The 22,316-nt window shown below is 33.8% G+C and overlaps 1 protein-coding gene across 3 annotated transcripts; it reads right to left on the reverse strand.

The window, feature by feature from the left end:
* Positions 1-548: 548 nt before the first annotated feature.
* Positions 549-19,830, reverse strand: LOC132204257 (uncharacterized). 3 transcript variants are annotated; one of them, XM_059632647.1, is made up of 14 exons: positions 19,705-19,830; positions 17,425-17,482; positions 16,879-17,057; positions 16,234-16,341; positions 15,946-16,007; positions 15,813-15,885; positions 8,126-8,237; positions 6,828-7,105; positions 5,931-6,120; positions 4,630-4,710; positions 4,376-4,556; positions 3,957-4,225; positions 3,027-3,442; positions 549-2,382 (listed from the first exon to the last, which is right to left on the reverse strand). In XM_059632647.1, the coding sequence occupies exons 2-14, from the start codon at positions 17,443-17,445 to the stop codon at positions 2,064-2,066; spliced, it is 2,289 nt and encodes a 762-aa protein (XP_059488630.1). In that variant the 5' UTR covers positions 17,446-17,482; positions 19,705-19,830; the 3' UTR covers positions 549-2,063. The 3 variants fall into 3 exon arrangements, with proteins under 3 accessions (XP_059488630.1, XP_059488632.1, XP_059488631.1); XM_059632649.1 differs by lacking the exons at positions 15,946-16,007; positions 16,879-17,057; positions 17,425-17,482; positions 19,705-19,830 and having other exon boundaries at positions 16,234-16,313; XM_059632648.1 differs by lacking the exons at positions 15,813-15,885; positions 15,946-16,007; positions 16,234-16,341; ... (1 more) ...; positions 17,425-17,482; positions 19,705-19,830 and adding an exon at positions 12,109-12,325.
* Positions 19,831-22,316: the final 2,486 nt, after the last annotated feature.

The following is a 22,316-nucleotide window of genomic DNA, read 5'->3' on the forward strand; positions in this document are numbered from 1 at the left end:
GTAGCATATTTTAAGGACTTCGACAGCATCTTCCGCACTGGTCCAGTCTCTGACAGCCTGGACGGGGGCGGGCGCGCCGTATATCGTTATCGTCCTGGCTTCATTAGAGCTTTTCAAAGTAATTAAGCGAATTGAATAATGTCCGTGTATAAATTAAATCATGCGTCTTACTCACATCTTTCTCTCTCGCACAATTTCGCTCTATCCAGACAGAAAATAAATTTTCCACTGAAAAAAATGAAATAGTACATCTCTAGAAGAAAACATTTCCATCAGCAGATATTAATTAAAATTTTAATCGGTTCACTTTTTTGGCGAAATTTCATAATAGAATAGTATTTAAAAAGGAAAATTAAAAAAAAAAATCATTTTTTTGCTATGAGATCTCTTAAAAGAAGGAATATTGCATTAGGTAAAATCAATTTAATTCATTTGCATTTCAACTCTAAATTTAATTAATTTGCAATTTAAGTGCTATGGAAAAATAAATATAAATTGCTACGAACTGGAATTTTTTAGCACAGTAAAACAGTAATACTTTTCAGTTTTTAGTCGTAAGTTTTGTGTATTTATTCAAAAAAGAGATCGTATTTTGAATACATGTTAAGCTTAAGAGGAGACAAATCAAGATTTTGTTTCTAGATTTAAATACAGGATTTGGAAAAGTCTCTAGTTTTAATAAATTGTCACCTGAGAGAAGCAGTAATTTGATTGTGAAAAATACATTTTTCGTTCCTAATTTTTGTGAACTATAACTACGGCATTACATTGTAGCTCTAAAGGATCTTAAAAAAAAGTTCAACGCATAATATGTAATATCTCTGAAAAACTATCCCATAAACAACCAAAATCACTGCTTTTTTTATAGTGTCATCTTTTATTAGTGATTGACAATCTTAGCCAATGCTTTTAAAAGACATGAAAGAATTCACAAAATCTCATCAACACAGCTAGAAAATAACACTCATTTGGAAAACATTAAATTTTAAAATTGGTCCTCAAAAATGAGATTATCCGGCGTCTTCTCTCTGACTACATTTTATTTTTATTTTTCCTATCTTCTGTCAACTAACCTTGATGTTTGAATTGATCGTAACATTAATTTCGCTACTCACTACAATCAAATTAAATTGATTATGACTAATCCTCTGTTGCTGCCGTCATGGACAGAACAGAGACCACTCAAATCAAATGGAATGTTCCCAATCAAGCATTATATAATCTCATTCGCTTTTATAAGCTTGCTTGTTATTTTGCTAACTACAGTTCAAATCTCTTTGAAGTTAACTACATTTTAACCACAATCTTCTTTGCATGTACTACAAATTAATTTTATTTTTTGAGGACAAATTTTGAAGAAATAAATGAGATCGGGTTATTTTATGCAAATTTCTGAATGTGTTCTTCTTATACGTCTCTCCACATTTTCGCGCATGTACGCTTGATTTCCTGTATAAAAAGGTGTTGCCTATCTATCGTTTTTATGAAAATATGGGACACTTCTTCACACTCTCATTTCAACAGCTTTTTTCTACTGAAATTTTGCATGCTCTATAATGAAGGTGACGAATTTTTTCTAGCCACTACAGTCATTTTAACAAGTATAATGATTTTTAATTAACATTATCAATATATAGGGCAATGTACTGATGAATTCAGCAGATGTTTACACTGATATTTAAATTTCCTATACATTATACAATATTAAAGAGTCAATGTATAATAATTGTGGGAACGTGTCTACGTTTTGGTTGATATATACAGTAATTTGTGTATAATTCATTCTTAGATAGTTAGTAGGTTACAGTTTAATATCACATTTTAATGATGATGAGGAAATTTGAGAATATACTTATATAATACGGAAAATGAGTAAATCCTTTCTCTTGCTCTCCTCTATCTACATCCAAAAGTTTAATCAATTCAATTTTCCAAAATTAAAAAATTACAAATATTCATTTTCCTCCTAATAACCAATTATCTTTCAATTTCAAATCCATGCTTTTTGTTATTCAACAAATACTTCTTTTTCGGACGAGAGATTAAATTTTTTTTTTTCGAAATTAATAGACGCAGTCTGACGAGTCGTCGTCGGCTACCCGGATGATTGGAATACCTTTGAGGGACTCGCTGCATGACCCTTTGAGGATGGCGTCGCCGTCGAGACTTAGCGGCGGCGACACTCTTCGGTTGCGCTTGAAGTAGTGCAGCTCGAAGTCGCTGGAGCGGTGTTGGTGGAGGCGGCGCGAGAGACGGTGCTGGCGTTCTGGAGGCACGTCATATGTAGGGTCGCAACGGCTGAACTCGCGGAACAGCGCGTCTGACTTTTCGTCCACGCTATAGTCGCGTGACTGCAGCGACGAGTACACATACTTGTTGTGCCTGTTAACAATAATTATATTCAATAAACTGAATATTTTACAATATTTTCAAAACAAAATTGTGCTAAATTTGATGTAAAAAAAAGATGCAAACAATATATAACACATTTTTTGTTAAATTTGAGAGAAATTGAACTTGAAAATTAAAATTTATTCAATTATGCAAAGTTATAGTTTAAATTTTAGTTATCATAAAATTATATTTTATTCTAATCAATTTTGTTAAATTTTTTTAATTATTTATGGAACAAAAAAAACTAATTAAATAATTATTTATAGAGATAAATATTATAATTTATATAAATATATTTAATTATTTTTCTTTTTAACTATAATATAATTTCTATTAAATGTACTAATAACTTTTAAATTCATATGAGATTTTGCAGCGAAATCAGTAATTTTTTGTGATTTATAAAGTTCTATTTTTTTTTTTTTTTTTTTTTGCTCTAGTCACTTTTTTAATAATTTAAAACTTGGACAATCAAATTTCCAACGGTCAATTACACATTTAACGTGGCTTATATAACAATAATCGTTTTCAGCTGCTAATTTTTTCCAATTTTTACAAAATATAAAATTTATTTAACCAATTCTCATACTTTTAAATTATTGCATTAAAAAAAGAAATGAAAATTCTCCTACCTTAGGTATCGAGGCATGAGTATGGCCTTGTTCCTCTTGGACATGATGGTGGTGGTGGTGACCGACGAGGGCGACTCTCCGCCGGACCGCGAGTCCGTCTCGAGCTCGTTGACCGACTCGAAGTAGAGCGAGTCGGGGGTGCGTCGTCCGCCGTGGAACTCGCGCCGCTTCTTGGACGCGAGCTCGTCCTCAGTCTTAATGTTGGCGCCGCCCTCGAGCGGCTCGTCCAGGTCGATGCTGTCCTGCTTCTGGCTCAGCCGCGGCGCGTGCGTCTCAAAGCTGCGGTAGCCGCTGTCGGCGCGCACCTGCTGGCAAAACTTGTGCGTCGCCCCCGTGCTGTGGCCGCCCACGTGGCCCTGGCCTCCTTCCCCAAGGCTGTCCGTGTTGTCCGTTGTACTTTCAAAGCTCGTTGTTAACTGCAAAATTTAAATAGGATAGTAAAAAAATGTAAAATTACTTAAAATTTTCCAAATATTTGTTTAAATGAATATATTTTAATATATCATTTAACCTTCTAAGATGTAAGTTGAAAGTTGTACTCAATTGAGTTTTCAATAAAGACCATATATATATCATTTCAAATTGTTATTGAATAATTTGATTTAAAAAGGGAATTAAAATGAATTTAAATATAAGTAAATTTTTGAAAAGAACATTTTATAGTTTTTATCACTTCTCATTGGTTAAATTTTGTGTTCGTTTTAGGGGCTAATTATTATTTTCCTCCTGTAGAAACTTAATGAACCTAGAGTTTTTCTATTTTTTTGAAAGTTCATCTATAATAAAAGGATTTCCGATTCATGATCTAAGAAATACGTCAAGCAAGTATTGTTAAAAAAGCACCGTATACTAAAATTATATTCAATTTTTTGTCTTTGATAAATTAATAAAGCAAAAATTAAAACATTTTTCCGGTTAATTTCTTGCTACCTGCTCTAATCTACTGGCGTCCGTGGAAGAGCCTTCAGTGTCCACCGTTTCCATCGAGTCGAAGCTGCTGTTCTCGATGACCAAAGGTTGGAAAGTGGCCGCACCCTCTTTTCTCCTGAGTCTCGAAGTCAAAACGTTTTTGTATGTTTGTCTCCTGGACTCGTACGACGGCAGCTGCAGCAAGTGGGGTGGCCACCGGACAGGCGGGTCGTCGTTCAACAGGGGCTCCGTGTTGGACTCGAAGGAGGTGGTGTGACTAGTCGCCGGGTCTGTAATAAAAGAAAAGTATGAATGCGTGTGTATGCAACCGGCTCGACGCTTGGGTCGGGCGGGTTGCAGAGACGTCGCTGAAAGGCGCTTTTCACTGAAGAGCAAACACAAAAGTAGTTCTTTCTTTTCGGGTGTATTTTTAATCATACCTGGTGAAAGGTCAGCCGGCGAGTTGAGAATGGGCTCCTTTTCGAGAGGCGTGCTATTCTTCGTGTAATCCTCCTCCTCAACTTTGACTCTCGACAACTCTTGCGAAGGTGGCGAGTCGGAGATTTCCTCGTCGTCCTCTTCAAAAGTCGCCCTCAGCTCCCACAATTGTTTGTACTGCAGCTGTTACAAAATAAGAAGAAGAAGAAGCACGTACTGTGTTTATTCTTTGGTGAAAAACACGCACTAGACTTACCCGCAAGTCCTCGAAGTCGGTCGGGTTGTGCTCCATCATGTCGTCTAAGAAGTAATCTACCATCCCACTTTGCGCGTTTACCTTGAAAAACATATCATTATTTACAAAACTCTAATTATTAGCACATTGGTACAGGAGAGAAATTCATAAATTGATTATATTTTTTTCCCTTAAAAATTTCTTTCCGTTGCAGATGAATTTCAAAATCAATAATAAAATTTAAATCACAATAAAAGTTCATTTGCTTAAAAATTGAGCCAATACAATTATTTTTGAAACAAAAATTGTTCAAGTTTTTAACTTCAAGTCTCATTCATTATGGCTGCCTGTGGGAAGCTTTGAAAGTTCAATTCTTGTCCGAAGTCAATTCTCTAAAACGTATTTCTGTTGTTAAGCAAATATTTGTATCACGATATTGTGAAATTATTGCTTTCCAACTCTTCAATTATTTTTATTTAAAAAAATATTAATCCAATTTATTAAATTAAAAATTGGCTTCACAATTTTGGACAGTTTAATAATATTAAAACTTTATCGATTCATATTTTAAAACTTTTAAACAAATTTCAAGAAAATGAACCATTTTTCTTCTGCATCTGCAGCTACAATTTTCCAAAATTATGTCTTTGTGCATGAGCGTTTTGACTGCCAAAATGTTATCAGATTTGGCATTTTTCTTGTGGTCGACAAAAAAAAACCAGTTCGCCCATAACAGCCGTGAATTTTTTAAGCGAGAGCACAGACAAGCTGGACCATGAATATTACACGAAACAGCCTCTGGAAGCTCGCCAGATGGCCTCATAATGTTACAGCAGTCGAGCGAAAGAGAAATCATGCTCTACACAACATTTTTTTCTGCTCCCAAGGCCTCGCTCAGCACTAATTGCTCGCGTTTGACTGCTAAAGAAAATTCTTTAGAAAAATCAGGCTTTTTAGAATCAAAATTCCCCAGGTGAAGTAAAAAGTCATTTTAACTAGTCTTTATTAATTTAAATTCTAAGAAAATAATAAAAATTAATGTTGTTCTTAAATATAAGACAGCACTAATTTTTTTGCTAATATTCTCTGTAAAATTTTTTAATGACAGTGAAAATTGATACCTGCAAAAATGTTTAAGCCTTCAAATATGTGAAATTTAAAAATTGAAAAATATCACAATTTTTTTTATAAAATATATAATATTATTAAGTAAAGTTCTTTCTGTCCCACTTATTTTGAAGCAGAAAGATTAATTTTGAAAATTAATGTTTAGAAAATTTAATTTATAAAAAATAATTTCTTTTTTAAAATTATGCTCTCACCTCCTCGAGGCTGCCGGTGTCGTTGTATCTGACTTTGCCCTTGTCACTGGACGACTCGTCGCTCAACTGCTGCTTGGACAATTCCTCCCTGTAGTGGTAAAGACCCATTTCCAGCGGCGTCCAGTCGGTGCTGGGCGCCCGGTGCGGCGGCGAACCGTCCCACTCCATCACCACCTCCAATCCGCCCTTGCTGCAAACATAAAAAACAAATTCGACCTTGAGCTGCGGACTTGTTTGATTTGAAAACAATACAATTGTGCTATGCGGCGGTGCAATCGATCGCAGACAAGAACGTTGTTTGCATTTTCAATATTTTATTGGCGGTCTGTGTTTTGCCTTGCGTGTGACATCTTTCTTTCTTTCTTTTCCTCGTAGGTCGAGATTTTGTGCCAGTTTTGCTTTATATAGTTTTCAGCTCTCGTGTAGCTATTTTTAGCCCGCCAACTTGTGAGAGAGGTTAAATTTTATAGCTCTCCTATTATTCTTCGAGCTTTGAGTTTTTATTGAAATAATTCGAGCTATTCTGGGAATGGAATTAATTTTGCTGCATAAAATCTTCTGTATACTTTTCACAGAAAACAAAATTAATTTTCAACTTTAATTCAAGAACCTACAAAAAAAGTAATCCATGCCTTATTTAGTTATTGAAAAATATCTGCAAATTTTAGACAATTGATAATTTTTTTTGCCTAACAATATAATTAAGATCATGAAATTTGCATGATTTATGAAATTTTAAGATTTGTGATTCAATTAAAATAGCTTAAAATTGGCCCAACTGACTATTTTGTAAAAAACCGCAATCTGAAGAGTTGAGAGTCTATTTTTGATATGCAATTTTTAAATTTTTTTCAGCTCTGAGGATAAATTTTGAACTGAAATTTTATTTTCTCTTACCTCGTTTCTCTGGAGGCTTCTTTGCGCGGCGTCCTCCTCGGCGAGTTGACGGTCGGCGGCGCCGCTGCCCCCGCAGCCGCCTCCACCGGACTCGCAGGAGGCGAAGAGTTTTGGTCAACGATGGCCACTTTTGTTCTGTCCCTGCGAAAACTGCCCCTGGGGCTGAGGATGCTACTCGAACTGCCGGCGCCGCTCAAACGGACACTCACCCCTTTGGGGTGGTAACATGCGGACTCTTCAAAGTCGGAGCCACGGCTGTCCAAATTCACCTCCACGTGCTGAAATTGATAAAAAAAATTGTTTAGAAAATTTTCACTCTCTTTATCTATAAGTTAAAAAAATAAAATAAAATCTGTTTGAAAAATTGTGGACAACTTTTATTATATTTATTTAATTTTAATATTTAATTTTAAATAATTTTTGTTTATATTATAAAAACATTAAATGTTAACTTTAAATTTTATATAAATTTTTTATCTTTGATTTTTAAATTTAATTTGTATTTAATATTAAATTTGATATATTTTATCGATATTTTCACAACCTCATCATTGTTTATTCATCTAATAACTGGTGTGAATAAATGATTAATTTGTTGGATGAGAATATTTTAAAATAAAGCGCTTTGAATAATGCAAAATAAAATATGAAAAGCACCATCAAATAAATATTGTTTTTTTTTCAAGGCTTATGCAATTATTTATATGCATAGATTTTTTCAAATTTGGAAAATCTAAATGAAAACATAACCTTTCTGAACTTGAATTGTCGATTTTCTTATAAATAATTTATAGTGCTAAAAAATAGATCGCGTCCTTCATTGTAAGTAACAAAAGTAATTTGAAACTTGATGCGGCATCAACGTTCTGCCGCAGTGACAAATTTTATTTTCGAGAACAAGTCGCGTATCGTTTTTCTCCCAAAATTACACACTAGTAAGAGGGTGCGCAGTTTCCCCGAACTTTCTCGCATCTTGGTATGCACAGCAAGTCACGCGAAAATGGTCTAACTTTACTTGGAAGCGAAATTTGACACCGAAAACAATTTTCTCGAATGTGCTTCAAAATAAATAAATTGGTCTCGAAAGCTAAATAAAAATGAGGACGGAAAAGTTACCACGAGGAAAAAAAGAAAGGTCTCGTTAGGTGGAGAAAGAAAAGTGTATTTTGGGTGTTGGCCGAGAAAGCGGGGCGACATTTGGATGCAAATGCGCCTGTGAATAGGCAAGCGCACGTACACGGGGAATAAATTTGACAATAAATCGAAGCCGTGGTCAATATTTGTGGCAATGTACTCACCTCGGAGGCGTTTAGCTCGGCCGTGCACTGCCGGGCGAAAAAGGGCGACACAGTCTTTATGGACAATTGTCGCTGGAGGACCACGCTGCGGCTGTTGTCCTCACTAGCCGCCCTGAAATCACAGGCAAAAAGACCAAATTCAGTGAAATTTCATTTGAATTTCAAGCACTTTTAAGTTTTCTATCAGTACAAAACAGTTAGTCAATATTTTATTATTTTTATCTGAAAATGAAATTTTTATCCTTCCCAATGCAGTGTCCGGTGAGTTGATATTTTTGTTACAATTTTAATATCTTTTTGAAGTTCCATAACGTTAATTTAAATTTCAAAGAAAACGGAATTTATATTTCTTACGTCGTTATTTGTTATCCATATGTAAATAGATAATAATTATTTCAGAAAAGCACGTTTCAAGGCTGGTTTCCAATTCTCCATTACGTTATTCGTTTACTTATTACGTTGTTCGTTTTGCCGAGGAAAGGAAATCGTATAAGCCGTTTCCAATTCACCAAAACGGACTCCATAAAGTATTTTGAGTTCCGCCAGTGGTTTCCGATTCAACAAAACGTATACGATTACGTGCAACTCATTGCGAGCACCAAACGTGCTGCGTTTTAAGAAAAGTGCACCTTTTTTGTTTCCGCTTCTGAATAATTTTAATTGATGCTTATATATGTATTTAAACTTTTTGACTTGTTGCAAGTGAATAAATAAATGAATTGAACACTGACTTTGTGAAAATCACTTATTGATTATTTCGTTTTTAAACATTAGAGCGTCTTTTCAACTTTTGAGATCAGTGACATCATCAATTTTAGATTAGAATAAAACTTCAAATAAAATTGTCACCATATCCTATCTTTTATTTTCTTTTATGGAAATTTTATGATTAAATTGGTGAAATTAAAAATATTTTTCTACTTGGAACTTTTGCAACTAAAATTTAAGCCTAAAAGCCAGGGAAAAAAAGGAGAATTTTTACAATCATTTATCTCTGTTTGAAAGAGAGTTTTTAATGAATTTTTACAAGTATTATATTTTTCATAAACTATATACTTCCTCTTTTTTTCTTTTTTTTAATTGTTATTAATTATTATAGTTTGGATGAATCACAGATTCATTGGCAATCAAATCTATTTCTACAATTTCCATGGTACTGAGTGTTTGACGTGTCATGAAAGCCGAGCACGTTTCTGCAACATGGCAAAGACGCTTCGCTAATTATTCGCGGAAAATCAACGAGAGAGGCGGGGGTATAGAGGTTAAATAATAGGCATCGCAATCTTGCAACCCCTCAACCCACGGCTTGTTTTGCTCTCGCGAAACCGACGAGCTCTCAAAGCAAGCAGGGCTGTGTGCGTGTCACGGCGTTGCTAAGTTATGAAACGCCTTCGTCGGTCTGCAGCATTTTGTTCATTATATAAAGAAGAGAGCAGAGGCGTTCTTGAAATATCTACAGCCTCATCTTCGCAACAACAAAACGCGACGAGGAAAACAGAAAGAAGCTATTTTTAGCCCAGAGGGACTCCCTTATAAATTTCGTCAGGGGTGAATTCTATTTTGGTCGTTTCCACCCTAATCAGAGGACTATAGGGAGTAAAAAAATTGCGCACAAATAGGAAATGATTAGAAACTTTGTGAATCAAAGCCATTTATTTATCAAAATCTTTGCTTCTATAATTATTGAATTGTTCAACAATTCCATGAAAATACAAAAAAAGTTTTTTGTGTGTGATAACTTGTGGATTATTTTAATTTATTCAAATTTTTACTGGAGTTTGCAACATAAATCCAATTGAAACTCGTTTGAACTGATTAATTGTGCTCTATTTAAAAAAAAAATTAAATATTTTCAAGTAAAAATAAAAACAATTGACCCAAATATACACAAAAGATTAAATGTTGAATTATGATACATAATTCAATAAAAAAACGAAATAAATAATAATTCCTCTATTGAATTACATATATTCATAAGAAAAAGTAAAAAGTAGAAGAAACTTGCATGTAATTTATTTTGCAATTTTAAAATTGATAAAAAGTTATCTCGAATGTTCGAGGCTCTTAACATTCTTGTTGAAATTGCACCGATAATGTGACTTTTCTTGTCCGACTTTTATGCGCCGAGCAAGTTTGGCGCGGCCACATTTTTTATTGCACCGCAACAGCCCCATGAAATTACACCCTTGCTGATTTGTGTTTTGCCAGCCGGGGTTAGCGCGCGCGACACACAATAAAAATTCCTGCGTGTGTTTGCGATTTCCCGCAGAACGCGCGATGCGAACCCTTTGGCGCCGTATTGCAGTCTCGCAGCGAGTCAAGGCCAAGAGCCGGGCCTCCCCATCCGTGGCATACATAATTTTTTTTTTTTCATTCTTGACCGAGCGCATCTCCGTGTCCTATCTCGTTGTTTTGCATTTTATACACAGAGAGTGTTTCAAAAGATGATGTTTTTCGTTCGGCGACAATTAAAAGATCACAGCCCTCGAGCGCGCGGTTAAGTGCAGGCCGAGCACGTGCCGAACAAGAGGGGCGCAAAAGGGTGGAGCGAAAGTGATTTTCTCCGTTAATGAAATCTACTAATAAAATTACGTAACAGAAGTCAAGTTAGATGAAGGATATTATATAATTAATTGTTTACTTTATTCATTGGGAAAATAGAAAATAATTAGGGAAAATGCAATTTTTAAAGAAAAAACTTTTTGGATAAAGATAAATAATAGGCTAATTAAAATCAATAAAGCCCAAATATATAAAAATTCACTCTTCTGTTTACTTAAAAATCGTTTAATAAATGATTATAAATTAAAGAGTAATTAATTATAATTTAAAACTGAGTTTGCTGTATTTAAATCTTTAACTTTTTTTAAACCGTATTTTAACTTGATTTCCTGGAAAATATTTTTAATTTATTGAAGTAAATTTTGCCGCTATAACTTTTTTTTATAGAAATGTTTATAAGAATTTATCCAAAATGTGTTTTAAAATTTTGTCACGCACTGCGTTTTCTTAAATCCTTCTAAAAATACAAATTTTATGATAAAATAACCCAATTTTTTTTTCATACCCATTTCACTGTATTTAATTTGGTTTTGTTTAATCTTGCAAAATAAGCATAAATGACGCAATTCTGCTAAAACTATCTGATTAGAAATACGACATTATTTTGAATGATTTGGCAATGTTTTAAATGAAATTAAATTTTGAGATTTGTGTACGTCCAAAACAGAAGTTTTTTTTTTGTAATCAAAAACCAAACAATCTTTGCAAACTTCAATTTTTTACTTCCTCGAAAATAACCAGAAAATTCTGAAAATTCCTAAATACTGCCTGAAAAAACTTGATATTTTCTGAATTCCCGGTACATTTAAGTCAGTTTTCAGAAACCATGACCAAAACTGGTATAGAGCGGTTTTTTCCCTGTAAAAACAATCAACTACAAAGCGCATTTTTCAGTTGTTTGAAAATTTTGTAGTACAAATTTTTCAATTCCAGACAATTTTCAAGCTGCTCGTTTACAAAATAAGTAATATTAAAATTACAATAATCGAATAATTTAAAAATAATCTGCTAAAAATCTTAAAATAATTCCAGCTCATAAAATTCTTCCATTAAATTTTGATTTCAAACCATTTGCAATTATGATGAGTTTTGAAAGTGAAAAATTAATATTATTTTTGTAAAATGAACAAAACTTTTAGTAACGAGGAAAATCCCGGTCGGAATAATTTATCTAAAAAAACATTACGTATCAAGTGGGTGCAAGACCTGCGGGGCCTATATATAATAAAACACCTCATTACGCAAAGGAACTCTCGACGCGGCAGAGAGACGAAACGACGCTCTCGTTCTTCCGCTCCAGACGGTCCGGAAAAAAATGAAACTGCGGCAAAATCGAGCGTTTTTACCGAGCACCGAAAGATAGATAAAAACCGAATTTTTAATTTTAGTCCTGTAAAAAAAATTGATGAAAAAATTTTTACCCAGCAGGCGCTCCGAAGGGCTGGTGTTTGCCGCCCGAAGGGTGCACAACGTGGCTCCAGCCCTGCCACGCTTTCCACATCTCCTGCACGCCGAAGCAGCTCTTGAGGTTGCACTGGACGGCCTGGCAGCAGAACCACATCCTGAGGAGGCGCCTCACTGGACGCGGCCTGCCATTGAGTGTCGGTCGCGCTCCGGCGGCACCCCGAACAGCGGCCCGAATAGCGCAGAGCTGAATGAAACGACTCGTTGATAGTGGTGGTGGTGGTGGTGGTTAGCACTGCGCCTCTGTCGTAGTTTGACGTCATCGCATAGGTCAGACAATCGATGCTTACTTATCTTCTTCCCACGCGCCCCGTCGCACCCCCTGTTTCCGAATTCGCCCCCCGAACTATTTCTATTTTCGGCGCCTCCCCCTCCAGAGTTTCGGAGATTTTCCGAAAAATTAGGTTACAAAAAAATTACACCCTCTCCCTTCCCCCGCCGACGCAGCCCGCCCGGATTTCGATTTGGCACCGGTGACGTCAGAGGTGCCTACACGTCACGCGCCCCCGGGGTTGCAACACAGTTTCAGTTCCGCATTTCGCTGAGAATAAATTCTCGCAAAACGCAGTTTCGCGTGCGCCAAATGATTGCATTACAGTCGGGAAAAGTAGGTTATTTGTGTATTAATTTCCTCAGAAATAAACAAACAAATTGATTAAATAATAGTTAATAATATTACTTTTTCATTATTATTGATATTTTTAATCAATTTTACTTATTGCATAAATGTTTTTATAATTTAGGCAATTTTTCCTGAAAATCAGTGCGTTTTAGCTTGAATTTTATTTAATTTCAAAATAGGTGACAAAAAGTGGAACATCTCAAAATAGGTGCAAACCAGTTTGTTATTTACTCAAAAATAAATTCAATAAATTTATCAATTTGGTGATTTTAAATAGAAAATATAGCTTGGGTTTAATAATAGTTTTTTGTTTTTTGGACAAATATGTTAAAAAACTATTTTTCCATCCTTACGCTGCATATTTTTGCCACGATTTTTTTTCAAATGCAAAAAATCAAGCCCGAGAAAAATGATAAGCTCGGTTTGCACGTGCGTGGGCCACTTCCTTTTAATTCTGACGGCGCTAATTATACACACAGGCGTCATTAATAGACCGAAATAAAGCGGTTGACGCCAAACGATTGGGATCTGTGGTTGCTGCAATTATTATATGTGTTCATATTTCCAAGGTCTTGAAATTTAATGAGGGTATTTTTAAGGATATTGCTTGCATTTTCAAGAGAAGTTCTCCTCTTGCTGGCGGTTTATTGTAATCAAGTTGTAAACTTTGTTTTTTAATGACTCTTTTAGTTAAATCTCAGGAAATTTTTGGTTAAATAAAATATTTTGCGTAAAGAATTTTCACTTTTCAAACTGTTGATATTAATAAAAAATACGGAAATTCACCCACTGTTTGAAAAATACAGCTTTTCCATCTAAATATAAATATTCATGAATTAATATTTATTAAAAAAATCCCCTGTTAAAAAAGTAAAATATTGCAAGTACATTTCTACAAATCGAATTAATTTAAATCATATTTGTTTGTTTGAATATTTGTTAAACTTTTTAACTGCGTCATATTTTTTGTGCTTCTAAATGTCAAGCCTTTGAGTTAATATTGGGATTCAGCATAATTTAATATAAGCTTGTTTAAATAAATGTAATGAGTTTTTTGTTAATATTTTTTGCAGCACGACACGAATCACAAAAACCTTTGATTTATTTGATAAATTCTCTCCAATGTTAAAAAATAAAAGCTTGAAGCACATCAAAACGCCTACAGTGGTGTCTGAATTTCCCCGAAAAGCTAAATGGATTTTTTTTTAATATAATTTTAAAAGTTAAATTAAACTTCCAATTCAAACGTAAAACCTCTGGCATAGTTTCCTGCGTGGGTTTCAGTTGGATTTGCGCAGAAATTTTCCGCTTTTGACCTTTTCCACGTTCGCCAGATTGGCAGACGAGAATCTTGCCAGAGAAGTAATTACAAGAAGACTTTTTGCGACGCGAGAATCAGCGGATGCGAAGAAATAGCAGCTGCATGTGCACCAGCGAGCTCAATTCTCTTATTGTTATAAAATAGAAAGAGAGAAAATCAGAAGCCGCGCGCCGCTCTACGTTTTTAACTTCTTTTACATCGCCATGGCGTTGATATATAGGAATTTTATTTTCAATACAGATGACATTTACGCCAATCATGTAAAAGAAAGAAAGTTTAGGAAAGTATTTATTTAAAAAAATTAATTTAATAATAAACCAAATTAATTTATAATCCAAATATTTACGCACAAATTTTATATATTTATTTTAATTAAATATTATTTAAAAAAATATTTCTATTAGTTCTCCATTAAAAGTTATGGTTTTTTATGTGTAGTGGCAATTCCAATTAAAATTTCTACTTAGTTTTAATTTTTAGCAATAAATAAATTATGATTAAAAGAAGTTCATATTAAAAACGTCAACAAATTAATTATACTAAATAATATACTCGGTCATATTTTCACAAGAAAGAAATTTTTTTTTTTTAATGAATGAAATTTCTTTCCTCCGGTTCAATTTCCTCCTTCATGAAATTTATAAATAAATAAATAAAGACGTTCATTTGTACGGTTTCCTCTGGTCTTTGAGGCAGTCAGATTATTTCCAAGAGACTCAACTAACTGATCCAACGTAAAGCATGTTGATACACCTTTGCGAGATCAAAAGAAAAGTTGGAAAACTTCTGGGCTTCTTTTTTGCAAGGTAATGCTTGAAATAAACCAAATATATAAAAGACTGTTTTTGCGCAAGCTCCATCGAGCAGAGAAACATATTGAGGCGCAAAAAGATCTGTCATACTTGCTTTGACAAAAAATTATACAACTTTTTATCAGTCTGGATTTATATCTGCGTCATGCGGATTGGAAAAAATACACGATATTTCAAAAGGTTGGTGAAATATTATCCCAGAATAGCCAGTGGGCAAAAGAGGTTCTTCTTTCACGAGTTATAAAAAAAAAATGAATAAAATATATGATCACCTTGTAGCTTCTAGCAATTTTGTGACATCTTCTAAAAAATTGGATGGACTCTTTTATGACAAGTAAGTTATTAATAATAAAATTCCAAGATTAAATGTCACAAAAATATGAACGATAAATTAAAATTTTAAATTCAATTTTTTATTTTTCGAACTGGAAATTTAACACTGAAAACCATGCAATTTAACTTAAAATCTATCACTTATGGTCTGAAAACATATTTAAATTGCAAGATAACTTTTAATAATTAAAAATCTCTTTTCACTTGAATTCAATTTTTGTTTTCAGAATTCAATTTGGCTAATTATAATAAAATTTGCTAATAAAATGCGTCTCTAAAATTTGGAAAAAAAATAAGCAATTCTAAATTAATTTGTACTTTATAGAGTTTAAAACTCAATTATCGCTTGAATTATACAGGTTAAATTGATTTCTAAGTTTTTTTCTTTTTTTAATTTTTTGTGTGATTTAACATGAAAATAAATTAATCTGGATTTCAGCGAATTTTTTTAAGAACAAAGAAGTTTCTTTAATTTTCCCAACCCCTAAACATATTTTAATTTGCGCAGTCATATTATGAAGTGTTTTTCTTTTAAATTTGTATCTCTCTTTGGGAAGATCTTGTCATACTCACCGCATAATTTGAGTGCTCTGCTTCCCTCTGGAGTAGTCCCCTGAGTCGCAGTCCTTCTTGTTCTCCGTCGTGCCTGCAAAGGAATCACAGAGTAATCAATCTAGTTTTTTTGTCCGACGGGCTCTTTTTCTACCTGGGAAGGAATAGTGGGAGCGCGTGGAGCCTCGTCTATCATCGCCTATTCTACAGCTATACCTACAACAAAAGCAAGCCACGTGCGAGTCACAAATAAAATAACCACTTGCTTTTTTCCTTATTTTCTATAAATAAAATCGCTACATCAAAAATATATATCTCTGCAGATACTTTTTTGTCACTGTTTTCCTTGCAAGCTGGAAATTATTCAGCACAAATCTATAGCAATGTAAAAGCTTTCTTTTTTAACGTGAGCAGCCCACATAATATTATCCTTTTCTCTCACCTTGTCGCTCTCGAGGGAACGTCTTCCTCGATCGCGCAGTCTATGGACTTCCTACTGTTGAAGCTGCTGGTGCTGTGCACTCTTCCCTCGCGGCTGTTGTGCGCGCTCCTGCAGCAGAAATAGGATATCAGCAACCGGGAAATTAAACCGCACAAAGCACTTGACAGGCTTATCGATTCGTGGAAAAGGGAATTTTGAAAAGTAACAGGTGGTTATGACATACAAAAAATCCCAAAAAAGTGATGGCATGAAGTTAAAATATTTAAAATTTGAATAATAAAAATTGCCAAGGAAAATAGATTGAATTTTGTGATTTTATAATAATTAGCTCCATTTATTTGATAAATTTTTGCATGATTATATAAAAAAAACTAAAAAATATGAATGAAATTATTCATTTATGGCTTATTTTTCTCCTTCAAATATGTAAATAATTGAAAAAAAAATACCAATCAACATTCCCCAAATTTAATAAGAAATTTCAGCAGTTTCTCAAAGTTCAGCATTTGAAAGAAGGAATAAAAACTTCAATTTTACACTGTTTTGAAACTTTTCAATGGTTTTCAAGCAAGGGTTTTCTTTCTGTCAAATCTTTCAAAAAAGCTATATCAAGGAAGTGCGACCGGCTGAATTTTGACAACTCACTTGACAACCGGCGAGGCGTCATTGCTTTGTTTGCAGCAGTGCAGTATAAAAATAACGAGGAGGACTACAAGTATGGTTGATATGACACCTGCTGCTACTAGGAAAACTATTTGGTCACTGAAGTCTTCCGACGACTTGAAGGGTGTCGTCGTGAATGGCAGTCTTGTCGTTGACACAATCTGGAAAGAGTGGTTTATTTATAAAAGCGTATTCACTCTCATTTATAGAATTAACGGTCTACAAGATAATAATAGGCAGGTGTGTATAAATAAACGGCGCTAATATTTTCGCATCGATTGGTTCATTGAACGCGAGCGTGTCTCTCGCTTCACATCCTTGCAGAAAATGAGAGTGTTGAAATAACTCTGAAGTTATATAACAAATTTCAGAGTCATAATGAAAAAATAATCATTAAATGTAATAATCTATTTTTGCAAATGAAATATCAAATTTACACGTTTCTGAATTGAAATAATTAAAAGTAATTTTACCACCAAATTGATTTATTTAGAAAAAGATGAAAACTTCAATTTTATTTATACTTACTAGTCTTGGAGGGCCACCCATTTTAGAATTTTGAGCTGAATCTATTTGATCAGGAAACCTGTAAACATCAAAAATTAAATTAGAAATCTTTTGCTGAGCTTTAAATTACTTATACTAATTTTGTAAAATTCGATTTGACGAAAATTTTCTCATGATTTCTTAATCAAAATGCTAGTGTGTAAAAAATTCATTGAATTTAATTCGGCTTGTTTTATTTTGCTAATTTATTGAGGATAAGGTTAGAAATTTTTAAAATGGTTTAAATCCTTTGACTATAAAAATAGATTTACATTTTCAATCAAAACACGTTCAAAGGCGGCAACGTCAGCACAACAAATTTGATCTTCATTCATGCCCAGCTATATAGGAAACCGTCTAACGACCCCTTTTCAAAGCCTTTTGATACTCGTTTAATTGCGTCTGTTGACTGCATGCAATAATTATCAAGTGAAATGCATGTGTGTTTGTTGTTTGCTCTCTCTCGGCACCATAATTCGCCGCCTTTTGACCTTAGCACAGATCAATGCATTAGCAGACTACTGTGCGCGCGCCACCCCGAGACTAGAAATGAACATGCAGGCCACTCATATTTTATTCATCCTCATTTCGCTCTGAACAAAAATATAGCAGATTTTTTCTCAAAAAACCTTTTTCGTATATTTTGATTTCGGCCGCAATAAAAATGCAAATAAGGGACAGTGTGATTGCGACACGAATCTAACGCGTATATAATGACATGGGGGGCTTAATGACGCAAACACATTGTTTCAATACATTTTTACCCGGCGCGCGTCAATCCAGCGGCGGTGGCTTCTGTAAATAGTTATATCATATATTGCCTCGGTACTGTGCACCCTATGGGCGGTTTGCCTGTTGGGAAAATGTTTCCCGGTGCGACGATATTGGACCGTAATTGAAATTGTACACAAACAATTGGGTCACCACACAAGCGCACGCAATTTTTTTTGCGAAATTTAAATATTTAACGAGTAAAGACTGAAAGTGAAGTGTAGCCAAAATTATTTTTGTGTTTGATAGTAAAAATTGACTCCAAAAATAGAGTGTTATAAAAAAATTATTATATTATTTTTTATATTTTGCATTTTAGCCATGCAGTATCTAAAATTTGGAACCAATCAAAGATTATGGAATTTTAAAATTAAAAAAGAAAATTTAGTTTTTGGAATATTTTAACAAATTTTTGTCATTTGTTTTGCAATAAGTGTTGAGATAATTTATCAAAATACAAGAAATCCTTGGGCATGTTTCATGATTCATATAAAATTTTACAACACTTCATTGCGCTTAGTAAAAACAGAAGAATAAAAATTTGTATGATTAATAGAAATTTTATTTTTAATATTGTTTATTTTATCATTAACAAAAAAAAAATAATAAATTTAGATTTAAATGCGTAGGAAAATTACTTTAATTGTATCTTATTTTCAAAACACCATGAAATATTATCAATATCAATAATAATCATTGTGTGCCTGAAATCTTTCTAGAAATTTATAAATGTGTTGAAAAGAGATTTTATGAAATTTTATCTTATTGTTGAGAGAAGCTTAAATTAAGAAAAACAACATGGCCCTACAAGGCGTATCCAGTTTCACTAATTTTGCCATTTTAGCTCTTTTTTGCTCTCCAATTCCGCTAATTGGCACGCGCAGACATAAACATCAACAGTAAAATTTTAGAGCACTGTTTTGGAAAGAAACGGGTGAAAAGTAAATTTAATTATCTTTTGAATTATACTTTCGCCAGAATATTACTTAAAATACACACAGAAATAAAATAAATTTAAATGAAGTCCTTTTATTAAATTAAGTTAATTAACAATAATTAATGGAACCCAGCTGTTTTTTTTTCAAAATATAAAATAAATATAAAATGATAATTTCCATAAATAATTTTAATTTCTTAATTACGCTCTTAAATTTTTATGTGCCATTTGTTCCACGTGTGAATTCAATATCAAAAAAATTGATTTCAACCACTTGATTAAAAATTTCCCTCTAAATGATGAGGCTATCAATCAGTGGTCCTGGTGAAAAAGCGGCCACTTCCTTGTTCCGGGTGACATCAAAAGAGGCTAATTTGGTGCTAAGGTCAAGGGTCAAACCACACGCTCCGATTCTTTGACGACACTCACTCGGGGGTTAAGCAACAAGTCCTCCCGCCCCTCTTTCACTGCCTCGACCGATGCAGGTCGGTGGCATACATCGTGGGAGCCCCTTTTCCGTTGTGTGCGAAAAAATAAACTGCAGAAATTCGTACCTGTCGGTGGCGACGGAACGTCCATTCGGCGGCCGGGGCGAATATTGCTAAAATTATGGCGACGTTCGAGCCTGTGTGCTCGGCAGCATCAATAGAGAGTGTTCCACCTTGGCCGGAGCATGGCAGCGCGCATACGGATGGACTGGGACACACATGCGCGGCCTTTTGCAGCGCCCAGCTTCCTTCTCTGGAACTCAGCTCACTCCGCCTGCCCAGCGCACCGAAACTCTCACACAGAGTGCATTGAAAAATTGATGCGCCCTCCTAATTTTGTTGCCGCAACAGCCAGCGCCGGTCCCCAGAGTCGAAAGTCTCAAAAATCAACCTCAAACTCCACACCTGCCTCGCACTTAGCTTTAAATTTTAATTGATTTCTAGAGTTTTTAATTCTGGAATTAGTACTTAAGAAGAAGCGTACACCAACTGCAATACATTTTTAAAGTTGTTCAATATTTTTAATTTATTAAATTTTACAATGTTCAAATAAATGTTTATTATTTATTTTGACTGTTTTTGTGTACTAAAATTTATTGCCCCTTCCTAAATTATTTCTGCTTTTATAAAACAATTTTGAGGATTGATTAATGGCATATTTGATTTTAAATTTGGCTTTTCCGAGAACGTGTATTGATGTTTATTATTATCTCGTTCTTCCCGTTTCTTTCTAAGAACACGACGAGGAAAGGCCAAATTTCAATTTAAATACATTTTTTTTTTGCAATGTAAACGAAAAATTTGAACGTTTAAAAACTGAAAGTGTAGTTAAAGATTGGTTTTATTTTGGAAAGATTTAAACCTACAAAAATATTTTAAAACTCTTATTAGAAGGAAGCTCTTATTTAACTTCAAAATTTCTGATTATTATGAAATTTGTTTTTAACATCCAGAGCGATCCAGAGAATAAATATAATTCATATATTTAAAAAGTTGTTTTTCTCAGTCAGAATTGGCCAAAATTGTTCAAAATTAAAATTACATTAAATATTCTTCTCGTAACTAAAAATTCTGCAAAATAAAATCATATCTTATCTGAATTTGCAGTTTTTTTCTTTTATAGAAAAGTCTTGGTTCATTTATTTAAATTGTGAATATTTAAATTGATAATAAAATATTAATAATTTTAGTTGGTAATAAAAGAGGACATTATTTATTAAATTTTTCAAGGATGATTTTTTCCGTAAATTAAATTCTAGAACTCCAGAAGAATTGAAAGAAATTATGGAGAAGGAAATTAATTAATTAAAGTCCACTGTAATTCCACAAAACCTTCATTAGCATTTAATTAACTTGCTGAAGTTTATCTAAGAAAGGAAAATATCCGCACTTTTCCTCCTTGTAAGTTTTCATTTCTTTTATACACCAATTTACTTCCTTATTTTGCAACGAAAACATAGAGGGAGAACATTACATAATTGAAAGTTGACGCAAATTAAACGATTAAGTGTTACAAAGGCAGCTTAATTTCCTTATAAAATAATTATTCACTTTTGCGGTGGAAACTTTGCGGAAAGATCAGCCGCGGCGAGCGAGCAAAAAGCCTGGGCGCAGCGCGTGCTAGAGTTAAATGTAGGCATTTTGTCGGGCACCCGACTACCCGTGGTTGCCTACCCACGCGATTCTGCAGGCGCTCGTGGACCGGAGCGCCTCTCCTTTGTTTTGCTATCGCGCGGAATAATGCATGCACGCCGCGAGAGCAGGTACAAAGAAAGGAAAGGTGTCGATTTTGCGAGAACCCTCTTTTGTGCGCTTTCGTAGAATGCGAACGCCTCTGCACCATATTGATGTAATTTCGCAAGAGAAAGAAAGAAACGAAGAAAGGTTCTTTTGTGAAGTATGTGAACAGCAATAAAATCGAAAAAGAATAGGGGAAAACTCATATATCAAACAAGACACGTAAAAAATCTAGAACATTTTGAACAGAAATAAAACATAAAAAACAGAGAAGTTTGCAGATATTTTTTACAATCTCTTAAAATTACTAAAATAAATTATTTAATTGTATTCTAAAAAAGCAAAAAAGTGTAATGTTAAATATTAGGTGAAAAAAAATTAAATTAATTGAATTTCCCTCCCAAAAATTGTTTTCTCAATTTTTCTTTGTGATCTGTGCATATAACATGTATGTAATATTTGTCGGACAAGAATAAACAACAATAATAATAATAATTTTTAATAATAAATGAAAAAAATGTTATTTATTCTTGTTGCTTATTGGTCCACATTGTTACAATACATGGTAAATTTTTTTAAAACAATTAATTTTAAAAGAAAAGGAATTTTTGAACAAAACGGCACCACCACCAGAACGAATTTACTACAACTTTTGAGATAAAAAAACACCCCATCCGCCGCAGTGAGCCTCGGTTGACTTTGTGTTTTTTTCTTATCACTTTTTTAATTTTTAAATTTTTTCTACATAATCCTCCATAACCTTTGCATATTAAATGACTCACTCGTCACTCTCGTTTTTAATTAATTTTTGTTGTTTTTTTATTTATGGTAATATGTTAATTTATTCAAGTTCTCCTTTTTGACGCCAGCGGCGCCTCTGTTTCCAATTTCCGCCAACAGAGAGCGCGAAAGTTGTCGTGCGCCTCGCTCGAGGCCGCGGT

This window comes from Neocloeon triangulifer, unplaced genomic scaffold (assembly GCF_031216515.1).
Source record: "Neocloeon triangulifer isolate White Clay Creek 2 clone unplaced genomic scaffold, ASM3121651v1 ptg000022l, whole genome shotgun sequence".
Lineage (NCBI taxonomy): Eukaryota > Metazoa > Arthropoda > Insecta > Ephemeroptera > Baetidae > Neocloeon > Neocloeon triangulifer.

What these genes read in the sequence shown, in the direction of transcription:
- LOC132204257 (XM_059632647.1), bottom strand. Translation starts at nt 17,445, where the DNA reads ATGGGTGGCCCTCCAAGACTA. An exon ending in CCGACTTCGAGGACTTGCGG is followed by an intron (nt 4,557 to 4,629) that starts GTAAGTCTAGTG and finishes ATTTTGTAACAG; the next exon opens with CTGCAGTACAAACAATTGTG. An exon ending in CTCATGCCTCGATACCTAAG is followed by an intron (nt 2,383 to 3,026) that starts GTAGGAGAATTT and finishes TATTGTTAACAG; the next exon opens with GCACAACAAGTATGTGTACT.